At 36.5% G+C, this 20464-nt stretch overlaps 1 protein-coding gene across 1 annotated transcript in view; it reads left to right on the forward strand.

The window, feature by feature from the left end:
* Positions 1 to 6112: 6112 nt before the first annotated feature.
* LOC102014478 (prolactin-like) overlaps positions 6113 to 20464 on the forward strand; it is a 24029-nt gene continuing 9677 nt past the window's right edge. The window contains exons 1-3 of the mRNA XM_005387972.1: positions 6113 to 6261; positions 14259 to 14353; positions 16576 to 16751. Coding sequence (XP_005388029.1) covers positions 14323 to 14353; positions 16576 to 16751 — 207 coding nt within the window. The 5' untranslated portion in view covers positions 6113 to 6261; positions 14259 to 14322. The remainder of the gene's footprint in view (positions 6262 to 14258; positions 14354 to 16575; positions 16752 to 20464) is intronic.

Below are 20464 nucleotides of genomic sequence, written 5' to 3' on the forward strand. Positions count from 1 at the left end.
CACACTTTTTATGTTCTTCGTTAAGTCCCATTTACAGCACTTCCTTCTACTTGTACATCACCTCTGTTTGAGAAAAAAATGCCAAACCTTATTAAACGCCAGAAAGCACAGTTTGAAAGCACAGAGCAGACAAAAAGTGAAACAGGTATAGCCAGAATTTTGAATCATCAAGGAATGTAAAATCTCTATGATGAACATGTTCAGGACTGTCATAGAGAACGGAGACAGCATGGCAGGACAAGTGGACCATAATTATCTTGATATAGAACTTTTAAGAGATAGTTAAAAGGAAATTCTTAAAAAAAAAAAAACCCTACTATAAGATAAGTGAAAAATGTCTTTGATGAGTTCAATAGTAGAGTCAGTAGATATTGAAGGATGTCATAATAGAAGTTCCCTCAACTGAAAGAAAAGAGAAAAACATGTGATATTTAACTGCTGTATCAACTTGGGGAAGAAGCACCAAATTGATTGGCTTAATGTACTTTTCATTATGAATTAATGGATTTACTGAAGATGGAAAACCCACTCAGTGTGTGATTGGCACCAACTAACAGGGTAGGAGCCTGAATGAAACTACAAAGGGAAAGAAGGAAGCCTTGTTTATGTTTCTTATGAGGAGCTCCTGTCTTCACTTTTGCTTTGGATGTCCATCTCCGGGCTTCCAGTACAGACTCTTCAGTCTTCCATTACAGACACTTTGGCCTCCTGATATGAACTTGCATAGGATTCTACAGGGATCTTCAATTGTTCACATCTTGACTAGGTTCTTCAGAACTCTAGATCACAAACAGCCCCTCTTCATTTTCCACACCTAACTCTGTAGGTGAGCCATTTTAAGGCCACCTTATAAATCCTTACATAGTTACATACCATATACTAAATCTATTTCTCTAGTAGGCATTAACCAGTATAGATTTTACTACCAGGAGGGGCTCTGAAAAAGAAGACTTGTAAAGATAAAATTCTTTAGTAGCTAGAACACTGGATACCTGAGGGCAGAATGGTGGGGAATAAAGAAAAACAAAAGACACTGTGCAAGGTACAAGGGACTGGGAGGAACCTGACTCTAGTAAACAAGCACATCAATCCCCATGGCTGGCCCACTTTTATTAGCAAGACAGGAGCACAGGCAAAGGAAGCATGAAATTTTTCTGGAACATTATCTGTGGCTGATAGGGAAAAGTTAAGGAAGAACAGGTCCTTCCCTATGTCTAAATGTCTGCATTCTTTGCATTGTCCTCAGCAGATGTTATCTTCCCTTAGGAGTGCTGCAGTTACAAGCCTTCTTTCCACAGCAAGAGAGCATGGCAGCCTTCCACTTACTTCTCTGTTCCTAAAGCAAGGTCATACCAGCCTCAAGACCGCAGGAGTGTCAGCAAAGTTACAACTCACAGTGGGTCCAGTAGATCCCTAATCTGTCCTGTAGTCACTTCCTCTGTTCCAGAATGCATTACTGGGATAGATATACTTTTTACTAAGCAGAATCCTCGCATTGCTTTCTTAACCTGTCGTGTTAGGGCTGTCATGGCTGGAAAGGTCAAATGGAAGCCATTAAAATTATTTTTAGCTGGTAAAATAATAAACCAAAAATAGTATCCCATATCTGGAGAGATTGTAGAAATTAGTGCCACTATCAAGGAATCGAAAGATGTAGAAATGGTGGTTCACACCACATCCCCACTCTATTCTGCTAGTTGGCCTTTGTAGAAGACTGCTGGAACTTGGAGAACAATGGTGCGTTACTGTAAACTGAAGCAAGTGGTGAGTCTAGTTGCAGCTGCTGTACCAGATATGGGTTCCTTTCTTAAGCAAATTTACAAGTCTCCTGCTACTTGATTTGGTAAACTGCTTCTTCATTGCTATCCACATGGCCCATCAAAAACAATTTGCTTTCAGCTGGCAAGACAAACACTATACCCTCACTGACCTATCTCCAAGTTATTTTATCTCCAGCCCTGTGTGAACTCCTAAGAGCACATTTAGCTATGACCTCATCAGTGTATTAATTCACTGATAAGCGCCCTATGATCCAGGCAACTTTCTAAAGCACCACCACTGAATACATGAGTTTTGGGGCTGCATTTCATTTCAGATATAAACCATAACAAATATTCTGTCTGGAGCCACACACACACACAGAGAGAGAGGGGAGAGAGAAAGAGAGAGAGTTTTAAAAAGAAGAGATCTATTCCTGAGGTAGTAATGTTTTAGTTGAATTTCCAACTGTATGATAAAATACCTGACATAATTAGTTAAAAATGAAAAAAAGCTTTTTTCTTTTCCTCACAGTTTTAGAGGCCCCAGCCTATGATCACTGGACTTTGGGTCTGTGTAAGGTAGCAGATCAATTTGAAGCATTTGACAGAGAATCTAAAGAGCTAAAGTTAAGTTCCAGTTGGCGTCTGAAGGAAAAAGAATGAGGACAGCTAATGGTGCAAGTTCCAGCTTGAACATAAATGAAGACTATTCGATCAAGATTTATCAGGTAGAGAGAATAAATCCTTTTGCTTAGACTTTTCTTCCAGGTCTTCAGTGGAATGAATGAGGCTCACACTGGTAAGGGAATGTGTTATGCTCAGTCTATTGATTTAATAATTAATCTCACCCAGACACACCTTCACAGAGAGTCCAGAATAACATGGCATAGCCAATTTAACACATGCAAATGACAATTAAAAAAACAGTAATATCATATTTCTCTTTAAGATTATATAATTATCCTCCATCCATCTTGAAATACACAAACCCCTTTCCTTAAAGAAGAGATGAAAATTTTTGATAATGTTCACAATGATGGAATTATAACTTAAAAATTATGGTATAAAATAAATTATATGTTAGTAATATGAATTTTATATAACAAAATAATAGATTAAAAATGAAAAGTACTCACTTACTCATAGTGCTTACAATATATTAGCCTGTATTTATTTTTCTATTAACAATTAAACAAAAGTATATAAAGAGGGCTGGGGATATAGCTCAGTGGCACAAATGGCTGCCTGGCAAGCACAAGGTCCTGAGTTCAATCCCCGGTACTGAAAAAAAAAAAAAAAAAAAAAGAAGTATATAAGGAATGAACTACCATTCCCAGAATTATGCAGGGCACTTGAAAACATTTTGACTTTTAGAATTTTTTATATGATTCACAAAATAATCAATTTATTTGATGCAGTTAAAACATATCAAATACATAGTTAATATAAACCTTATTATGTATGCAACTCCTCATCTTTATGTTGTTTAGCTTATTCTATTTCAGAAAATTTTAACGGAAAATCTTTAAAGCTTTCTCACTGAAGCCAAATAAGGTGGCACACACTTATAGTTCTGGCTGCTCAGAAGGCTGAGATAAACGTGACATGTAGAAAGCAGGCCTACGTGTTTTGGTGTTCACCTAAAATGTCCCTTAGAAAAGCTCATGGGATCATAGGGGCAGCTTTGGAAGATAATCAGATCATGTTTGGCTATGCTCATCAATAAACAAGTCCATTGATGAGTTCAAGGCTGAATGTGCTAGTAAGAGATGGGGGTCAGCTCAGAGGAGAAGAGCAGAGGTGTGACCTGGAATCATACAGATGACTCCTCCTTTCTTTCCCTCCTTCCTAGCTGCGGTGAGGTGAGTGGGTGTCCTCCGCCCAGACCCTCCAGCTATGCCATTCCTGCCTTGGAACCAGCCAGCCATGGACTGAAACCACCAGCCAAAATAAACTTCTCCTCCTTTAGGTTGCAGGTGTCATGTTTTATTTCCCAGTAATAAAAAAGTTGCTGAACCCCTAGGCAAATCAGCTAGATTCTGTGACTATACAAAATTTAAAAAGGCTTTGTGGTGTAACTCAGTGGCAGAGTGTTTGCCTAGCCTGTGTGAGGCTCTAAATTCAATGCCCAGTGATAGATTTCAGCCAGGGGGGCAGAAAGTAATAAAACAATAAAATGCCTTTATTGTGGGGCAGAGACGATCACAGAGAGAAAGAAAAAGGATCTTCTGGGGGCCGGGCTAAGGGAACAATGGTTAAATATGGTCAGGGGTTTAGGGGGTGGGCTAGCTGACATGGCAGGCTAACATTGGATAGGAGCATGGGAAAATGAAACAGGATATTACATAAAGGGGAGTAGGAAGTCGTAATTTGACTCTGGGAAGAAGGGTGGGGCTTAGCACATGGCCTCTAAGGGCCAGTGCCATATTGGCCATGGCATATAGTCTCCAGTAGGTGGCGCCACCGCGACTATAAAGGAATTATGGTAATGAAGAAACCTATCACCCAGTATTGCAAATCATTCTTTTCTGTCAGCTAGTAGCTTCTTTTTTTGCTATTAGAATTGTGACATGTGGAAAGCTTTTTTTTTTTTTTTTGCTATTAGAATTACCTACACCTGTAACAACATTATTAGCTAGGTTGACAGCTATTTTTGCATTAGATGTATAAAATTGGTTCCCTGGAATACCTGTTTTTATGCTTTCTTTCCAATCAATGTGGTGTTAAAATTTGAGGACGATGGCAATTTCTTTGTCAGTTTCCCTCATCCTAAGTTTGCAAACAGATCCCTCAGAATGATTGAGGGTGAAAACAATACAATTAAGAGATGGATAGCACCAATTTCTTATGGTTTCTTGTTCTCTCTTTATGATTTTGATTTTCCTCCTGAATAATCCAGGTGTATATCAGCTCTACGTGTGTTTAGACAAAACTCTGGTACCTTACTACATGGAATATTATACTGAAACACAAAGAAATTACCTATGATGCAACAATGTCTATAAATCTCACAACTTTATGGTTATGTAAAAAGCTAAACTCTTCCACAAATGAAACAAAAAAGCATAGACACTTTGTGGTTCTCTTTTTGGGACTTTCTGAAAACAAAAATATGTAAATAGAGAACAGTTAACACATTAGGGTTAATCAGGTCTTAATGTGGGTATAAAACTTGGAGAAATGCTGTGTGTCTCCAACCTGGCCTCACCCTCCCAGCCCCCACCCTGCTTGCCAGGAGAACCACTACTCTCTGCAGGGAATTCAGCTCAGCACTAAGGCTGTCACTGGCAAGCACAAGAAAGGAGAGAAGATGGGACAAGGAAGTTTGCAGGTCCTGGGGACATCTGGAGACACCCAAGAATTTACAAAGGACACTTCAAAGGACTCTGTCCACTGAGATGCAAGCTTGCCAGAAAACTTTAACCACAGGTGTTCACTGGGACCTTCCTGCCTAGTGTTCGCTCTCTTCTCTCCATCCCTATAAAAGGGATACACTTCCCTTTATTCAGGGCAGACGATCCTATCACGCTCTCTGCCTGAACTCAGGCACAATAAATTCCTCTCCATGTTGCCTTTACATGAGCCTGCTGGTCTCTGATGCTTGCCTTTGTTACACTGTGACTATAAAAAGGTAAGTGAAAGTTTTTGTGATGGTATAAATGTGGATCTTGCACTATGTAGAGTTTAATATTGCAGTTCTGTATCACACCAGAGTTTTGCATTGAGGAAACTGCATAAATGGTCCATGCTATATCTGGACTTTATTTTTTTCAAATAACTTGTGTATCTCAGATTATTTTGACACAGAAAGCTTCAATAATAATATGATAAATATATATGCATATATACATGCATATATCTTTCAATGAAACTTTATCAAATCCAGCTAAGTAATATGCAAACATTACTAAATGCAAAACAAATGTGCATCTTTGCAGGAATTAAAGACTCATTGACTATTTTAAAATTTATCATAATTCACCCTACTAAGAAAACAATAGATGCAGAAAAACAATAGGAAAAAATACATATACCAATTATCATGTATATCAGGCAGAAAAGAGAATGTCAATATGCTGACAAAGGAATTCAACAAGTAGCTTATAAAAAAAAACAACAAACAAGTAGCTTATAGCCAGGAGCACATGTACCAGGAAATGACTGCTTCTTGAGACCTAAAAGTTGAAACAATACTCACTTTCCACAAACAAGGACTTTCTTAGGTGTGGCCTGGAAGCTGACAGAGTGACCATGCATAACATCAGGAAAGACCCAGCCAATAAGAACACTATCATGTGCAGATATGCATGCTGAAAGAATGAGGAAAGAGGCTAAAGTGAGAAGCCCAGAAACGCCTGCTCCTTTGGGACTCAGCCGTTTCAGAAGCGGAGAGATCTTTCAACTCTCTGGTAGAACCACCAGAAGGAATCTCACTTTCTGGCATCTTCTGTAGGATCATCTCACCTGGAGTTTGCAAAACCCTGCTTCCAGTGAGTTACAGGTTAGCAGTTTGTTATGGGGTTCTGTATTTCTCTTTCCTCATATTCTCTGCTCTTTTTTTTTTTTCCTGTTAGGTTATTTCCTATGTTGATTTGAAGAAATTTTAAAGATGTTTGAGTAATTTCTTCTTTCCTGGTGATTTCTTTGATAGATATTTGTTTCCTAGTCTGCTTTTTCTGTCTTTTTAATAAATTAACTTTTATTCATTGATTAAAAAGTATACAATTTTGATAAAGAACACAACAAATATAAGGTAAACATAAAAACACAGGTCAAATAGAAATGTAAATAGACACACTAATCTAGCACTGACTCAACAAAATACACTGAAACTATATTAATTTGACTCTATTAATTTTTATTTTCTAGTTAGGATAGTTTTTTTTTTTTTGGTACCAGGAATTGAACTCAGGACCTTGAGCTTGTCAGACAGGTGCTGTGCCACTGACTATATCCTTGGCCCTTATTTTCTAGTTATTTCTTCCTGTCACATATAATCCAACTAATTTTTTAAGTTAGTACTGCATCCAGTATCCTTGCTTAACTCAGTGATCAATGGGAATAATTTGGGAGCTAATAATGTGTTATTTCTATAACACATATAATGAGAAATTTGTATAAAATGTGTCTTTAACCTTTTTATTCTTTGTTGCTATTTTATCTTCATGACTACATTCTAAATACAGTACCAGAGATAGTGAGTGAAGGCATCCTTTACAAAGTCAATTCCCAGGGACAAATGCTTCCAATTATCTTGTTTTCTGTTATGGGTTCATTTTATACAAAATCAGATAAGTTATTTTTGTCCATTCTTTTCCGAGATGTTAATGATTAATAAATTTTATCAAAGATTTACTCTCATTTAATCTAAATGATCATTGATTTTCTTTTAATTTTAACCCAACTGGATGTGTTCTATGAATTATTTATGAAACACTCCTACAGATACCACTTGTTATTGGTCTATTGTATTTTTATTTGTGCTTTGCTTCATATAGCAGTCACTTAAAATATTTGTCTAAAAATGGCGCCAGAGGTTTCCTTTGCAAGGTCCTTATTTACTTGTGTCAACAAGATAATCCTGGCTTCACATAAACAATTGAAAATATTCCGTGCTTGCTGGCACTGTGGCTCATGCTTGTAATACCAGCATTCAGGAGGCTGAGGCAGGAGGATTGCGTCAAGCTTGAGGCCAGCCTGGGCTGCATAAGCAAGTTGAAGGTCAGCCTGCACTACATGACAAGACCCCGTCTCAAACAAAACAAAACAAAACAAAAATCCCATGCTTATTTCCACACTGGGGGAAACTTTGGGATATTTAAGTGATTTCCTCCTTATAAATTAGAAACAGTAATTCTATGTGTAAAATTTTGCTTGCTGAAAGTTTTTATTTGGTGATTTTCTAGTTTGATTTTTCAAAAATTGATTCAATTTAGTTAGTTGAGCTTTTTCTAATTTATGTTATCTGTGTGTTTTGTAAATTAGTTCTAAAGTCTGTATTTTGATCCCTGTGCTCAGATTTTTATTTCTGAATATTATACAAAACTTCTTAGGATTGGATTAAGCCTACACAATCTGAAAATAATGTTTTTGTTTTAATTTTCAATTTTAGTTATTTGTATTTTTGTGTTATTTTGTATTGTTATTTGATATTAGTTATCTGTGTTTTCTGTCTTAAGAGATTTTCTTAGGAATTTACAAATTTTATTAATTTATGAAAACATTTTTATCTTTTAAACATTTTTACAAATTTTAATTTTTACTATTATTTGCCCTCTGATATTACTTTTACTATTTACTTTGTTCTATATTCTTTCTTTTTGTTCTTTCTGTTTTCCTGTTCTTTTTTTTTGTTTCTGTTTCTTTCTGTTCTATGCTTTTTGTTTTTTAATGTTTGAGACAGAAACTCACAAGATTGATTTTGTCTTTTTTCTATACTATTGTATTTACTCAAAGCTACCAATTTCCCCCAAGCATTGATTTCTCTGGCATTCCGTGTATTTTCTCCTGGGTTTCCAGTCCCTCTGTCTGAAGGCCATATCTTTCTCCCAGTGCCTCCACCATTCTGCCTATTGCCAGACATTGTCTGAAAGATCACTGTGTTATCATCCAGCCTACGTCAAAGTCTTTTTTTTTTTTTTTTTTGGTTTTTCTCCGGTACCGGGAACCGAACTCACGAGCTTGCGCTTGCCAGGCAGGCGCTTTTGCCGCTGAGCTAAATCTCCAGCCCCCTACGTCAAAGTCTTGTATTCTAACATTCTAGTTACGGAGTGACTTCACTTCTACCCTGAAGTGACTTTATCCCCTATCCTTTCAATCCTTGGTGGCTTTGGGCTATTTCTCTGTTCTTTGCCTCAAACCATATCTCTCCTCAGGTGCCTCTATGTCATGTACCTGTACCCAAAGCCACCCTTATGTTTCTGAAAGCCCTATGAATGCAGACCATAACTTGGCCTGTATCCATACCCAAAATTTATGTTTTCATCTTCTGCTCCTGCTTCCAGGGTCCCTACCACCTGTAACATTTTGCTTATCCATTTACCTACTGATGTACATCTTAGTTCCTTCTGAGTTTTAGCTATTATGAATAAAGTTGCTGAATAAATTTTCTTACTGTTTTGTATATTTATCTATTTTCACATCAGTTGAATAAATATAGAATGACACATTTACAGAATCTTTTTTTTTTTTTTTTTTTTTTTGGTTTTTCTGCGGTACCGGGAACCGAACTCACGACCTTGTACTTGCCAGGCAGGCGCTTTGCCGCTGAGCTAAATCCCCAGCCCCCATTTGCAGAATCTTAAATCACTAAGATGGATGGTTTCATAATAACATGACAATTGTGACTATCTATAACATGCTGCATCCCTACCACTGAATGAATGAATGTTCTTGTTATTCTGCCTTTCTGCAAATAGCTGATGTTCTCATCAATCTTTTATTGCAAGCACACTAATAGACTGCAACATATCTCAGTGACATTTTAATTTGCTTTTCTTTTAAGCACAGTTCCTTCTTTTTCTCATAATTGCTTAATATTCAAAATAGTTATTCCTAAGATATAAATTACCTATACTTATCTGCTCATATTTTTGCATTTTTCAAAATTAAGTAATTTCTTTTTTGATGACTTAGTTTTACAGCTTCTTTGTACAGCTTGCATGTAAGTTCTTCAGATATTTGTTTTGCAAATTCTTTCAGTTTGTGAATTTTCAAAATTAAACTAACAAAATAGCATTGACGAGTATATTTTTCAGAGTGTATTTGTTTAATTTAAGAAGTTTAGCATTGTCATTTTTGCTTTGAGCATACTTTTAGTGTTCTGTGTAAAAATTAATTAACCAAACTGAAATTTATGTATTCTTGTAGGTTTTCTGTTGATTTTCTCATTTTATACCATTGCCTTTTAACTATTTTGTGACAGTTATATGTATGAAGTGCAAAATTTGTATATATTTTTCAGTTTTCCCTGTGTTCATTTTTATAATCATCATTTGTTGTAAACTCTACTGTTTTACACTGAACTATCTCACCTAGGGTCTGACAAGGCATAAATTTCCACTATAGAGTGGAGGGAAAATAGTTTCTATGTTCTTACCACAGCAAGTAATACTTCACTCAGGAAGCAAGCAGTGCCCTTGAAAAAATCCCTAAACTTCCTGTGATTTTCTCAAGGTTTTTAATATCAGATCAGCTTGTCCACAAAGAACTCTGAGAATGCAACACCAACTGCTCACCATAGCTAATCTACCAATAAAGTTGGTCTGAGTTAGTTAGAATCATTTTCTTTCTTTAGAGGGTGAGTTCTGGAGAAGGTTGCAACTGGGAGAAAAATTAAAGCTAGAAAATCAGTAAACATTTAAGTGGTCATTTAGAAACCTGAATGTCTTCTACATTAAATATTGGTGTATACACCAAAATGGTAGTTGAAAGAATCACATTAACTTTATCCACAATCATTGGTTCCCATCCCTTTGGGTAGAAAGAGATGAAGTAAAACTTATTCTGTTAAAAAGAACTATGAATAATATGATTAATTAATTCTTATTACCAATTTACCTGCATAACCCTCCTAAGATTAATCATTTTATTATAAAAAAGAAATAAAACCCATTCAATTTCTGGATAGGTGGATACATAGCATACATTGTAAGTAGTTGTTATATAGATTCATTACAATTACAGAGTCAAATATAATTTTCTTTGGGAGTAATGTATAAATTTTTGCCATAGGAATTTGAGTGTGCAACTCCTCCCCTTGAAAACTGAGGTTGCATCACACTCTATTAGAATCTATGTCAGAGTCACTGAATACATATAAACAAGAATATGGTGAGACAGGGGCTGCCTTAGTGTAGAGGGCTGCACTAATGTGAGGTGGTTCTTCCCACTCCTATGAAGAAGCAATGCTCAGATGATGACTGAACACACCCTGTCAGCCATTGCATTCCCAAGGCCACTGCATCAACACGTATAATTTTCTGTTATTCATCCTTATTTCTTCTCTTCATGGGTCTCAGCTCCATAGCTTAGGCTGTCTTTTTTGAAAACCCATATAAAATGTGTGAAGTTGCAATTAGATTTTTATTTCCACAAAAATCTGTTTCAATTCTAAATGGCTAACTAGATTTTATTTGGACTATAACAAAATTGTAATTTAGTCACTGTGCCACAATCAAGCTGGGGCCAGGAAATGTCCACAGTGAAAATCATCCTAGTTACTTAATCCTCTTTAGTCCATTTTTTCATCTGACCATTGTAGGAAAAAATGTGTGGCTATAATTCCCACATGAATTCCCACATGGCTATAATTCCCATAGGAAGACTTTAGCTCTTCCTATCATACTTTTTATTATCTAATTCACTCTTAGATATGTACAATGTCATGTACAGTACACAGGCAATCGTCTTTCCTCTCACACACTAATGAAATGAGGTTTTCTTCTCTTAATATACCATTTCAATTTCTCTGAATAGTATTTTTGTATCTGTTCTTTGGATTTTTTGTACTTGGGTATATATTTGCTGATCCCTCATATTAAGCAAAGTATTTTAAGAAGTCATATCTGTACCTTTTAGATACTTTTAGATTATATTTGATTGATTTTTATACCACATCTGGCTGATACGCCTGCCTGGGTCACATAAATTTTTAAGGAAATGCCTTGCAAGCATAGATAAACCTTGAGTATTTTTTAACTATTCTAGATGACTCCAATAACATTTTTGACTACCATAATTTTACTGTTACTTGCTAATATAGATTTTGTGCTTTTTGTTACATTTACAGTCCTTGTTAAGTGTTTTTGAGTTTGTTTTTTGTTTTAGTATTTCTTTTAGTCAGAGAACATTGACATTACACATTTTAAAGTGTGCAATTCAAGTTTTTGGGATATTCATAATACTATACAGAAATAAACACTATTAAATTCCAGGACAGACTCATCAACTTACAAGAAAGCCCTAGACCCATTAAGCAGTCACTCTTTTTCCCACAACTCCTTTCCTCCTGGAAATTCTTGCCCATAATCTGTTTTTAGACACTTGCCTACCCAGGACATTTTAGGAAAACAAAATCATAAAATATGTGGCCTATTATGCTTGTATCATTTAATTAGGGGTTATACTAGTCCCTTTCCCATAATGGAACAAAATACCTTACACCTACAACTTAAAGGAGCAGAAGTTCATTTTTGTTCCTGGTTTTACTGGATTCAGCTTCTACTTGGCTGGGTAGAAGGCAGAAGTGGCATGGTGGAAAAGATCTGCTGATCCATGACAGCCAGGAAACAGAGGGAAAATGTTGGGTCCAGGCAGAAGAATACATACCCCAGCAACAGCTTCCTGATGACATGCCCTTTCTCCTAAGAGAATATGTTCAACTTTGAACTTTTCTGTGAGTCAATCAACTGTTAAGTAATAGCACCCCCAATATCCACTCACATTCCAAGAGCCCCACCTCTGAACACGTAAGGCTATCAGGAGACATTGTAGATCTAAACCATACTAGGCAGGACATTTTCAATAGCCATATGCACAATTTCCAAAATGAAAGTAAACATGTACTGCAAACATACTAATTTTAAAACTCCCACATAAATATAATATTTTGGTATAAGTTCATTCATTGTATACTCCAGGACACATTGTAAATTCATGGTAAAAAAAAAAAAAAAAACTTAGGAGGAATCAAATCTATAGTTTTGTCATTTATTTCTTTTTTATCTTTTATTAAATGGCATGTCTAGTGTTTGTGTATATCCACTTCTTAGTTACAATTTAAAAGGTTACATCCAATTTACAGATTAGTAAACACTCTTCTCTGTATGTGTGTGGGGTGTTTCTAGAAATGATTAGCATGTTGGATGGCAGACCAAGGAGGGCAGAACATACCCTGGATGTGGATGGTGCCATCCAATAGGCTTGCAGTCCACATAGAATAAAAGGAGAAGTAATCTGACACATTTTTGAAGTTCCATTCTGCTGGAATAGGTATAGGTTCATTCTGTTGTTGCAATCACTTAGGGACATCAAACTACAGTTTCTTCTGTCTTCCAATGCACTTCAACAGTTGATCATTAAATAGAAGTGGCATATATTAGGGTTGGGACTGAGCACATCCAGAACACACAAGAAACTTACATGAAGAAGTGGCAAATGCCATGGGCTTTACTCTTGTCTTTTTTGACCCAGTGTGCATCTATGACCCCACAATGTGTATCTCATGATCAGCTGACAGAGCAAGAGAGGACTAAGACCTGGTTAACAGATAGTTCTACATAGTAGGGAAATTCTTCCTTAAAGTAGAAAGTTGTAGTGCCCAGTCCCTTTACAGAACATCACTAAAATAGAGGAGTGAGGGGATATCTTCACAGTGGGAAGAACTGTGGGTAGTGTACCTGGTTATTCATTTTACTCGGTAGGAAAAATAACCAGATGTGTGACTATATAGCAACTCATGGGCTGTAACCAAAGGCCTGGGAAAATGATCAGGGACTTGGAAAGAAGATGACTGGAAAGTTGGTGACAAAGATATTTAAGGAAACAGGATGTGACCAACTGCTCCAAATAGGTGAAGAATATTAAGAAATTTGTGCTCCACATAAAGGCCTATAACACGGTAACTTCAGAAGATAATAATTAAGTATGTAGGAAGATTCATCTTACAGATAACACTAAGCCTATTTCCTCAGCTATCCTTATCATTGCCAAATGGGCTCATAAATGAAAAGGTGACAGTGGCAGGGAAGGTTATGTATGGGATCAAGAGATATTGCTTCTATTCACTGAGGCTGACCTCTCTGCAGCCACAGCTGAGTGTGCAATCTGACAACAGAGAAGACCAAAACTGAGTCCCTGCTTCAGCATCATTACCCACAGGGAGAAAAGAGAACGTTATATTAAATATATTTATGAAAATCTCAAAAGCTTTATAAAAGAACATCTGAATTTGAGCATGGGACCATATCAGGTTAATAATATCTCTCAGTTATTGCAGGCTGATCAGGTCTGCAATCTCCTGAATGAGTGTATGGTGAAGACTAAATAAAAAGAGGAAAATGGAAGGATTTCAGGGCTCCAGGAGGATCAAAACCCTCTCACAGAATTCAAGATTCTCTCAGGGCTAAGACCAAGACCTTCTCTTCTCTGGGTGGCCCATATTTATTTGGTTATCAGAAGGGAGGGGAGTACTCAAGAACGGCAGAACCACTCAAGGACTTCTCTAAACAAAGTATTAAGTTAATCCAGTCAAGAATGAGATGCCTGAGGCTGCAGTTTTTATCCAGTTGAGATCTGATCCAGGTGTCCTTGGCTGTGATCTTGTCCTACCCTTTGAGGCTTTCCAGCTTCATCCACCACTACAGGTTTTAATAGGGATTAGTGACTCACAGAGGTTCACTTACTATGAGTCTGCCATTTCCAGATAAGGAGCCTAGGCTTTGGACAGATTCACAAGTGAACATGAAAAGCCAGTTGATTAATTTAAGTCCTGCTCAGGTCTGCTTCACAGTGGTCTCCATCAGGACTGCCAGGCCTTCTCCAGTCAAGTGTTCTTCCCATCATGATCAACAACATGCATGGCAGAGGGAAAGGTAAGTGCTACATCTCAGTGAGTTCTTTGCTTCCCTTCTCATGAATCAGGGTAAGATTTTAGCTAATAACAAAACTTTAGGTATATAAGGTTTAGAAGATGTATACAATTATTGCTCTGGGAAGCAAATGCACGGAGCATAATAGGGTAGTTCAGAGGTCCTCAAATAGAGAATCTTCCTTTTTGCAGACATATGGCAATGACCAGAGGCGTTTTCTATTGTCATAATGGAAGCAAAGGAGGCACAGGGAGGATGTTGGTGGTGATTGAGTGGTAGGACGATGTTAATCATTCTCCAGTGCACAGGATAGATCCCAAAAGAAGAAATTCTCAAACTCAAAAGCCATGAATGCTGAGATTGAGAAACTCTGGGCTAATATAATATGTAAGTGCCAATAAGTCAAATTTTTCAGTATTGCAGAAGGCAGAAACTAACATTTTCAAGTTCTCAGACAGATTACATGAATTGGCCAAGGTGAGTCAAACTACTTTCAATTCTGAAGCCACAATGCAGGCAATGGTAGAAGATGTACATCTCATACTGCTTTGTTAGTGTGATTCAGGAAGTGATTTTACAAAAGGAAAAGCAGGCTAGTACTAATTAATCACTTTCGCTTTCTTGGTGATATTTTTAACAAGGCTAAATTAACAGCTATAACACTCAGTGATATAAAGAGCAAAAGTAGTTGTCTGTTTTATCATATTTTAGACTGAGGATATTCTTCAGATGACAAATATGCAGATAAATGGAGTCAGAGTGAAAGAACTTGTATCTGATGAATTACCCCCAGCAGTTATCCCAATTTCTGAATTTGCAAAGCCCATTTCATTTCATATGTGCATAATATATTTCTTTTGCTAGTACTATAACATACAAAAACAGTTACTTGAAATTATTACAGTTTTGAAATTGTAAAAGTCTATAATATCAATTATAACACATTATTTTAGATCTTGAACCAGAATGCTATTTAGTTACATTCCATATTAAAATATTTGAGTTATGTTTAGTTGTTAGAGGCATCTGTGTTTAGGCACTTTTCATATATTAATCTTTAATATTTGTTCATATTTAACTGTGAGATTTTCAGTTGCAATTATCAAAGGTTCTATGAACACAGTCTCATGATTCTCAAATTTTTATATCAGAAATTTTTCTGGAATAATGTCACTGAAGGCAAAAGGTGATTATAATTTGGTTTATTTCCTTCTGAGTATAAATTATTGACAGGCTATAGATATGATTCTTTCCATCTAACAAAACAGCAGATTCACAAAGCACCTCTGATTACTGTCAAAACTTTTTAAAGTGGGCATTTTACACAGCAGGAAAGTGGATAAAATCAAGCTTCAGGGGCCCCTGTTATCCTACAACTCAAGACAAAGATTTCTTCACATGTAATGGTAACAGCCTCTGCAATCTTGGTGGTCCCTGCTGGACAGATGCAGACTGAGAGCCCACAGGCGTGCACAATGTGACATGGTCAAGTGCGAAGACCATAGCATTGATGACTGTCTCCCCCACCTGCTAATGACAGGAGGTGGAGAAAGATCCCTTAACCTCTCTAAGATTTGTGTTTCATTAATATAATTTAATAATAATTATAAACACCCAAGCTACATCCCATGATTTATGTAACTCTCAGTTTTAGAAAACAATCTAAAGATTTTGGCAAAGTGTCAAGTGAATTCATGAAATTATTATGATGAGTTAGCAGATTCAGGACATGACATCATTTTATGATTGGATTCTCATCATGTGCAATATTAGCAATGAAGGAAACCATGTGTATATATATTAAATAAAAAGACAAAAAAAAGATAAGCTGTGGTATTCATGTCATATCTGTGTCAAAAATGCAGACAATGAGTTAAAAATTACACTCTCCTAGAACATCTAACCGTTGAAAATCTATAGAAATTCTCAAAACATTAAACTATTTGAAGAGTGTGATTTAAACACCTCCAGATCATAATTAATAGTATATCTGCAAAAATGCAGGAATTCATCCACTTCTCAAATTTTACATCTGTGGTGATATAATTATATCTCTAAATATATACAGTGGAAGGTGTTCCTTTATTTCGAATCTCAGCTATTACCGCTTCAAATTATACATCTGAGTTCAGCAGGGAGAGTTAAGGTTTTCCAGACAAAGATTGCTTTTGATAGCTTCAGCTAAATAGATCATCTAAGAGTGGCTCGTGTTTTTGTTTAAGCAGGGTCCCTCCTACTGCTGTTCCTCATGTCAAGCCAGCTCCTTTGGAAGAATGAGGCTGTCCAGACTGACTGTCCCAAGGATTCCACATGCTGGGTGTTACGCAGACGCCTGATTGATAGGGCGATCATCCTCTCTATGTTTATGCCTCAGTTTTCTCAACAACTGTTGCAGACTTTTGTAAGCACCTCACTTTTTTCTTCTTCCTGGGTGGAGCCTCTCCAGCAACAGTTGGGTTAAATTACCACTTAAACATGAAGAACTCCTAACCAAATTTCAAATAATGTATATTGATAGGCTAAAGAAGGCATCAGCCCATACAAAGTAGAACAAGGAAAAAGGGAAAATTTCTTGAAATCTCAGATTGTCAAAAGAATGTAATGACTTTTAAAAATTTCCCTTAATTCACTTAATTTTTAAAAATTTAAATACCTGACATTAATTGCTTTTAGGTAGGGCTGAAGAAGAGCACTGAGCTCTTCTTTTTGCATGTAGGGGTGAGTCCTTGGATGAGGTTGAACCTCCTTGGGTCGAGGGATCTGGGCCAGTGGTAAGCGGCAACAGTGAACAAAGAGGACACCGGAGACCAGGCTGATGGCGCAGATCCAGTTTATTGGGGAAGTACCAGGCATTTTATTGAGCAGGCTAGAGGCGTGGCAATGGAGGGGGGCTAGGGGCGTGGTTTGGAGGTGGTACTTTTGGCCGGGAGCTGTACGGAAGTAAGAGGTCAGAGCAGGACAGCCTAGGCAGGGCGACTCACTCGGTGTACCGAGGACATGATGAGTCCAAGTGTGCTCAGACTCGCTCCTCTGCCACGGCCGTCAACCAGACCTCTGGACCTCTCTTTCCCACACTTGGATATTCTTCATTTGGCACACAGCCAAGAAATGAAAACATCAGTGTAGTCAGAAAGGAATGTTGAATAGAATTAAAATAAACCAGATCTATGTGAGAGGAGGGGAAATCCAAAACTAATAATTTTCAGAAACCCCAAAATGGTACAAATATTTGTTTTAAGATTTTCAGTGGTGGAGTTCATAACTAAAACAGGTAGGCTAGTGTAGAAGGGGGAAAAGGTTTTCCCATCCTCACAGAGTTACTTTGAATGTTGTCTGTTATCCACTGTCAGTGAAGTAGTAGCCAACGGAGCAAGGATTAGTACAACAAAGGCCCTCCACATACAGCGTTTGAAAAAAAATACATATTTGTACAGCTTTTATACTCCATGTTTCTTTCATTTTCCACCTTCTTTTTGGAGGGGGTTCTTTTTTTACTTTTATTAGCATGTGTTTGCAGTACATAATGATTACATTCATTGTAGGGAATAGATACATGTACATGACACATTTCCATTCTTTTTTCTTCTTCCTTCCACCCCTTATTTTATCGGCATGAGATTCATTTTTTTAAATTTTTTACTCTATTAATTTATATTTTAAGGGGCTGGGGATTTAGCTCAGCAGCATAGCACCTGCCTGGCAAGTACAAGTCAAGAGTTCAATTACTGGTACTGGACAAAAAACAAAACAAAACAAAAAATTTTTTAAAAAAATTTATATTTTAAAGAAAAAGAATCAAAAAACAGAAAATCAAAAAACAAGATTCCAAAATGATATGCTAGGAGAGTAGCAATGCTTAATATACTGGATATTATTATCCTTAAGTTAGTTACTCAGAGTATAAGATATCAGCATTCAATTGTCCAAACAATATTAGCAGAAACCTATCTTTCAAATGAACTGAGAGAATTTAGCAGTGTATATATATATATATATATATATATATATATATATATATATATATTCCTTTTGCTTTATCTTTCCTTCTTTTCTCAGCTCTCCATAAACCAGTTTCTCTTTGCTTTTGAAGTTTCTTCCAATTTTATAATATCTATTTGTACATTTTGGGTCACATGTACTCTTTCAGCTTCTCACACTAGGGAGACAATATGATGTTTACACATTTGTGTCCAGTTTATTTCACTTATGAGTATGGATCCAAGTTGCATCCATTTACCTATAAAAATTTCCAGTTTATCCTTCTTTATGGCTGAGTAATACTCCATTATATGAAAAGACCACATTTTTTCATCCACTCCTCAGCTGATGGGCATTTACATTGTTTCCAAGATCTAGCTATTACAAATTGTGCTACTATAAAAATAGGTGCACATATATCTCTGTAGTATGATGTTTTTGATTCTTCTGGGAAGATATGTAGAAGGGGAATAGCTGGGTCAAATGGGATCTCTAATACTAGTTTTTTGGGGCATCTCCACACTTTTCCACAGTGGTTGTACCAGTCTACACTCCTACCAACAGTGGAGAAGGGTTCCTTTTTCCTCACAGCCCCTCCTGCATTTGTTATTGGTTGATTCCTTGATAATAGCCATTCTTTCCTGGGTGAGATGAAATCTCAGTGTTGTTTTCACTTGCATCTCTGGAATGACCAGTGATGTTGAACATTTCTTCATATATTTATTTGCTGTTTGTATTTCTTAATCTGAGAAGTATGTATTCACCTCAGACGCCCATTTTTGGATTGAGTCTTTAAATTTGGAAGGTCTGATTTTTTTGAGTTCTTTATATGATCTAAATAGTAAACCTCTGCCTGAGGAACATCCAGCAAACATTTTTCCCACATTGTGGGTTGTCTCTTCTCTCTGTTGGTGGTTTCTCTTGCTGTGCAAGAGATTTTTAATAGGATGAGATCTCAGTTGTTGATTCTTTGTGATAGTTCTTGTGCAATCAGTATTTTATTCACAAAGTCTTTGCCTAAACCAATGTCTTCAATACTTTTACCTATTCTATCTTCCAGCAGATTTAATGTTTCTGTCTTAATATTTCCATCTTTGAACCATCTTGAATGTAGTTTAGCACACAGTGAAAGATATGAGTCCAATTTTAATCTCTGGCATGTGCAGAGCCAATTTTTCCAGCACCATTTACAAAAGAGGCTCTCTTTCTTCCAGTGTATGTGTTTGGTCCCTTTGTCAAATATAAGGTGGCTGAATATGTCTGGAGTTATTTCTGTATCTTCTAGTCTGTTCCATTGATCTTCAGGTCTATTTTCTTTTGCCAGTACGATGCTGTTTTTATCACATAATTTTAAGTGAGTGATGGTGATGCTGCCTGTCATGCCTTTGTTGCCCAGAATTGCTGTTGCTATTCTAGGTCTCTTCTGGTTCCAAATGAATTTTAGGATTGTTTTCTCTAATTCTGTGAGATATTCAGATTGGAATTGCATTAAATCTGTTTACAGTTTTGGAAGTATGGCCATTTTCATTATTTTAATTCTTCCTAATCAAGAGCAAGGGATATCTTTCCATTTTCTGATGTCCACTTCAATCTCCTTTTTCAGAGTACTGTAGTTTTCAAAGTAGAGGTCTTTTATATCCTTCCTTAGATTTATTCATAAGTATTTCATTATTTTTGGATGCAATTGTAAAGGTATTGTATCCCCAATTTCTTTCTCAGTGAGTTTTGTATTCGTGTATAGAAAGGCTATTGATTTTTTTAGTGTTGACATTGTATCCAGCTATGCTACTGAATTTTCTTATTAAAATTAGCAGTTTTTTGGTGGAGGTTTTGGGCTTTTCTATGTAGAATATCATGTCTTCTGCAAATAGTGATAATTTCACTTCTATCTTTCCTGTAATTATTCCTTTTATTCCTTACTGTTGTCTAATTGTGCTGGCTAAAGTTTCCAGGACTATGTTGAATAAAGGTGGAGATGGACATTTTTGTCATATTCCTGATTTTACAGTGAAAGCTTTCAGTTTTTGTGCATTTAGTATGATGTTGGCTGTTGGTTTGTCATTGATGGCTTTAATTAGACTGAGATAAAGACCATTCTGATTTTCTGTAAAGTTTTTATCATGAATGGATACTGAA

Source organism: Chinchilla lanigera, unplaced genomic scaffold (genome assembly GCF_000276665.1).
Source record: "Chinchilla lanigera isolate Chin_1 unplaced genomic scaffold, ChiLan1.0 scaffold00031, whole genome shotgun sequence".
In the NCBI taxonomy this organism is placed as follows: Eukaryota; Metazoa; Chordata; class Mammalia; order Rodentia; family Chinchillidae; genus Chinchilla; species Chinchilla lanigera.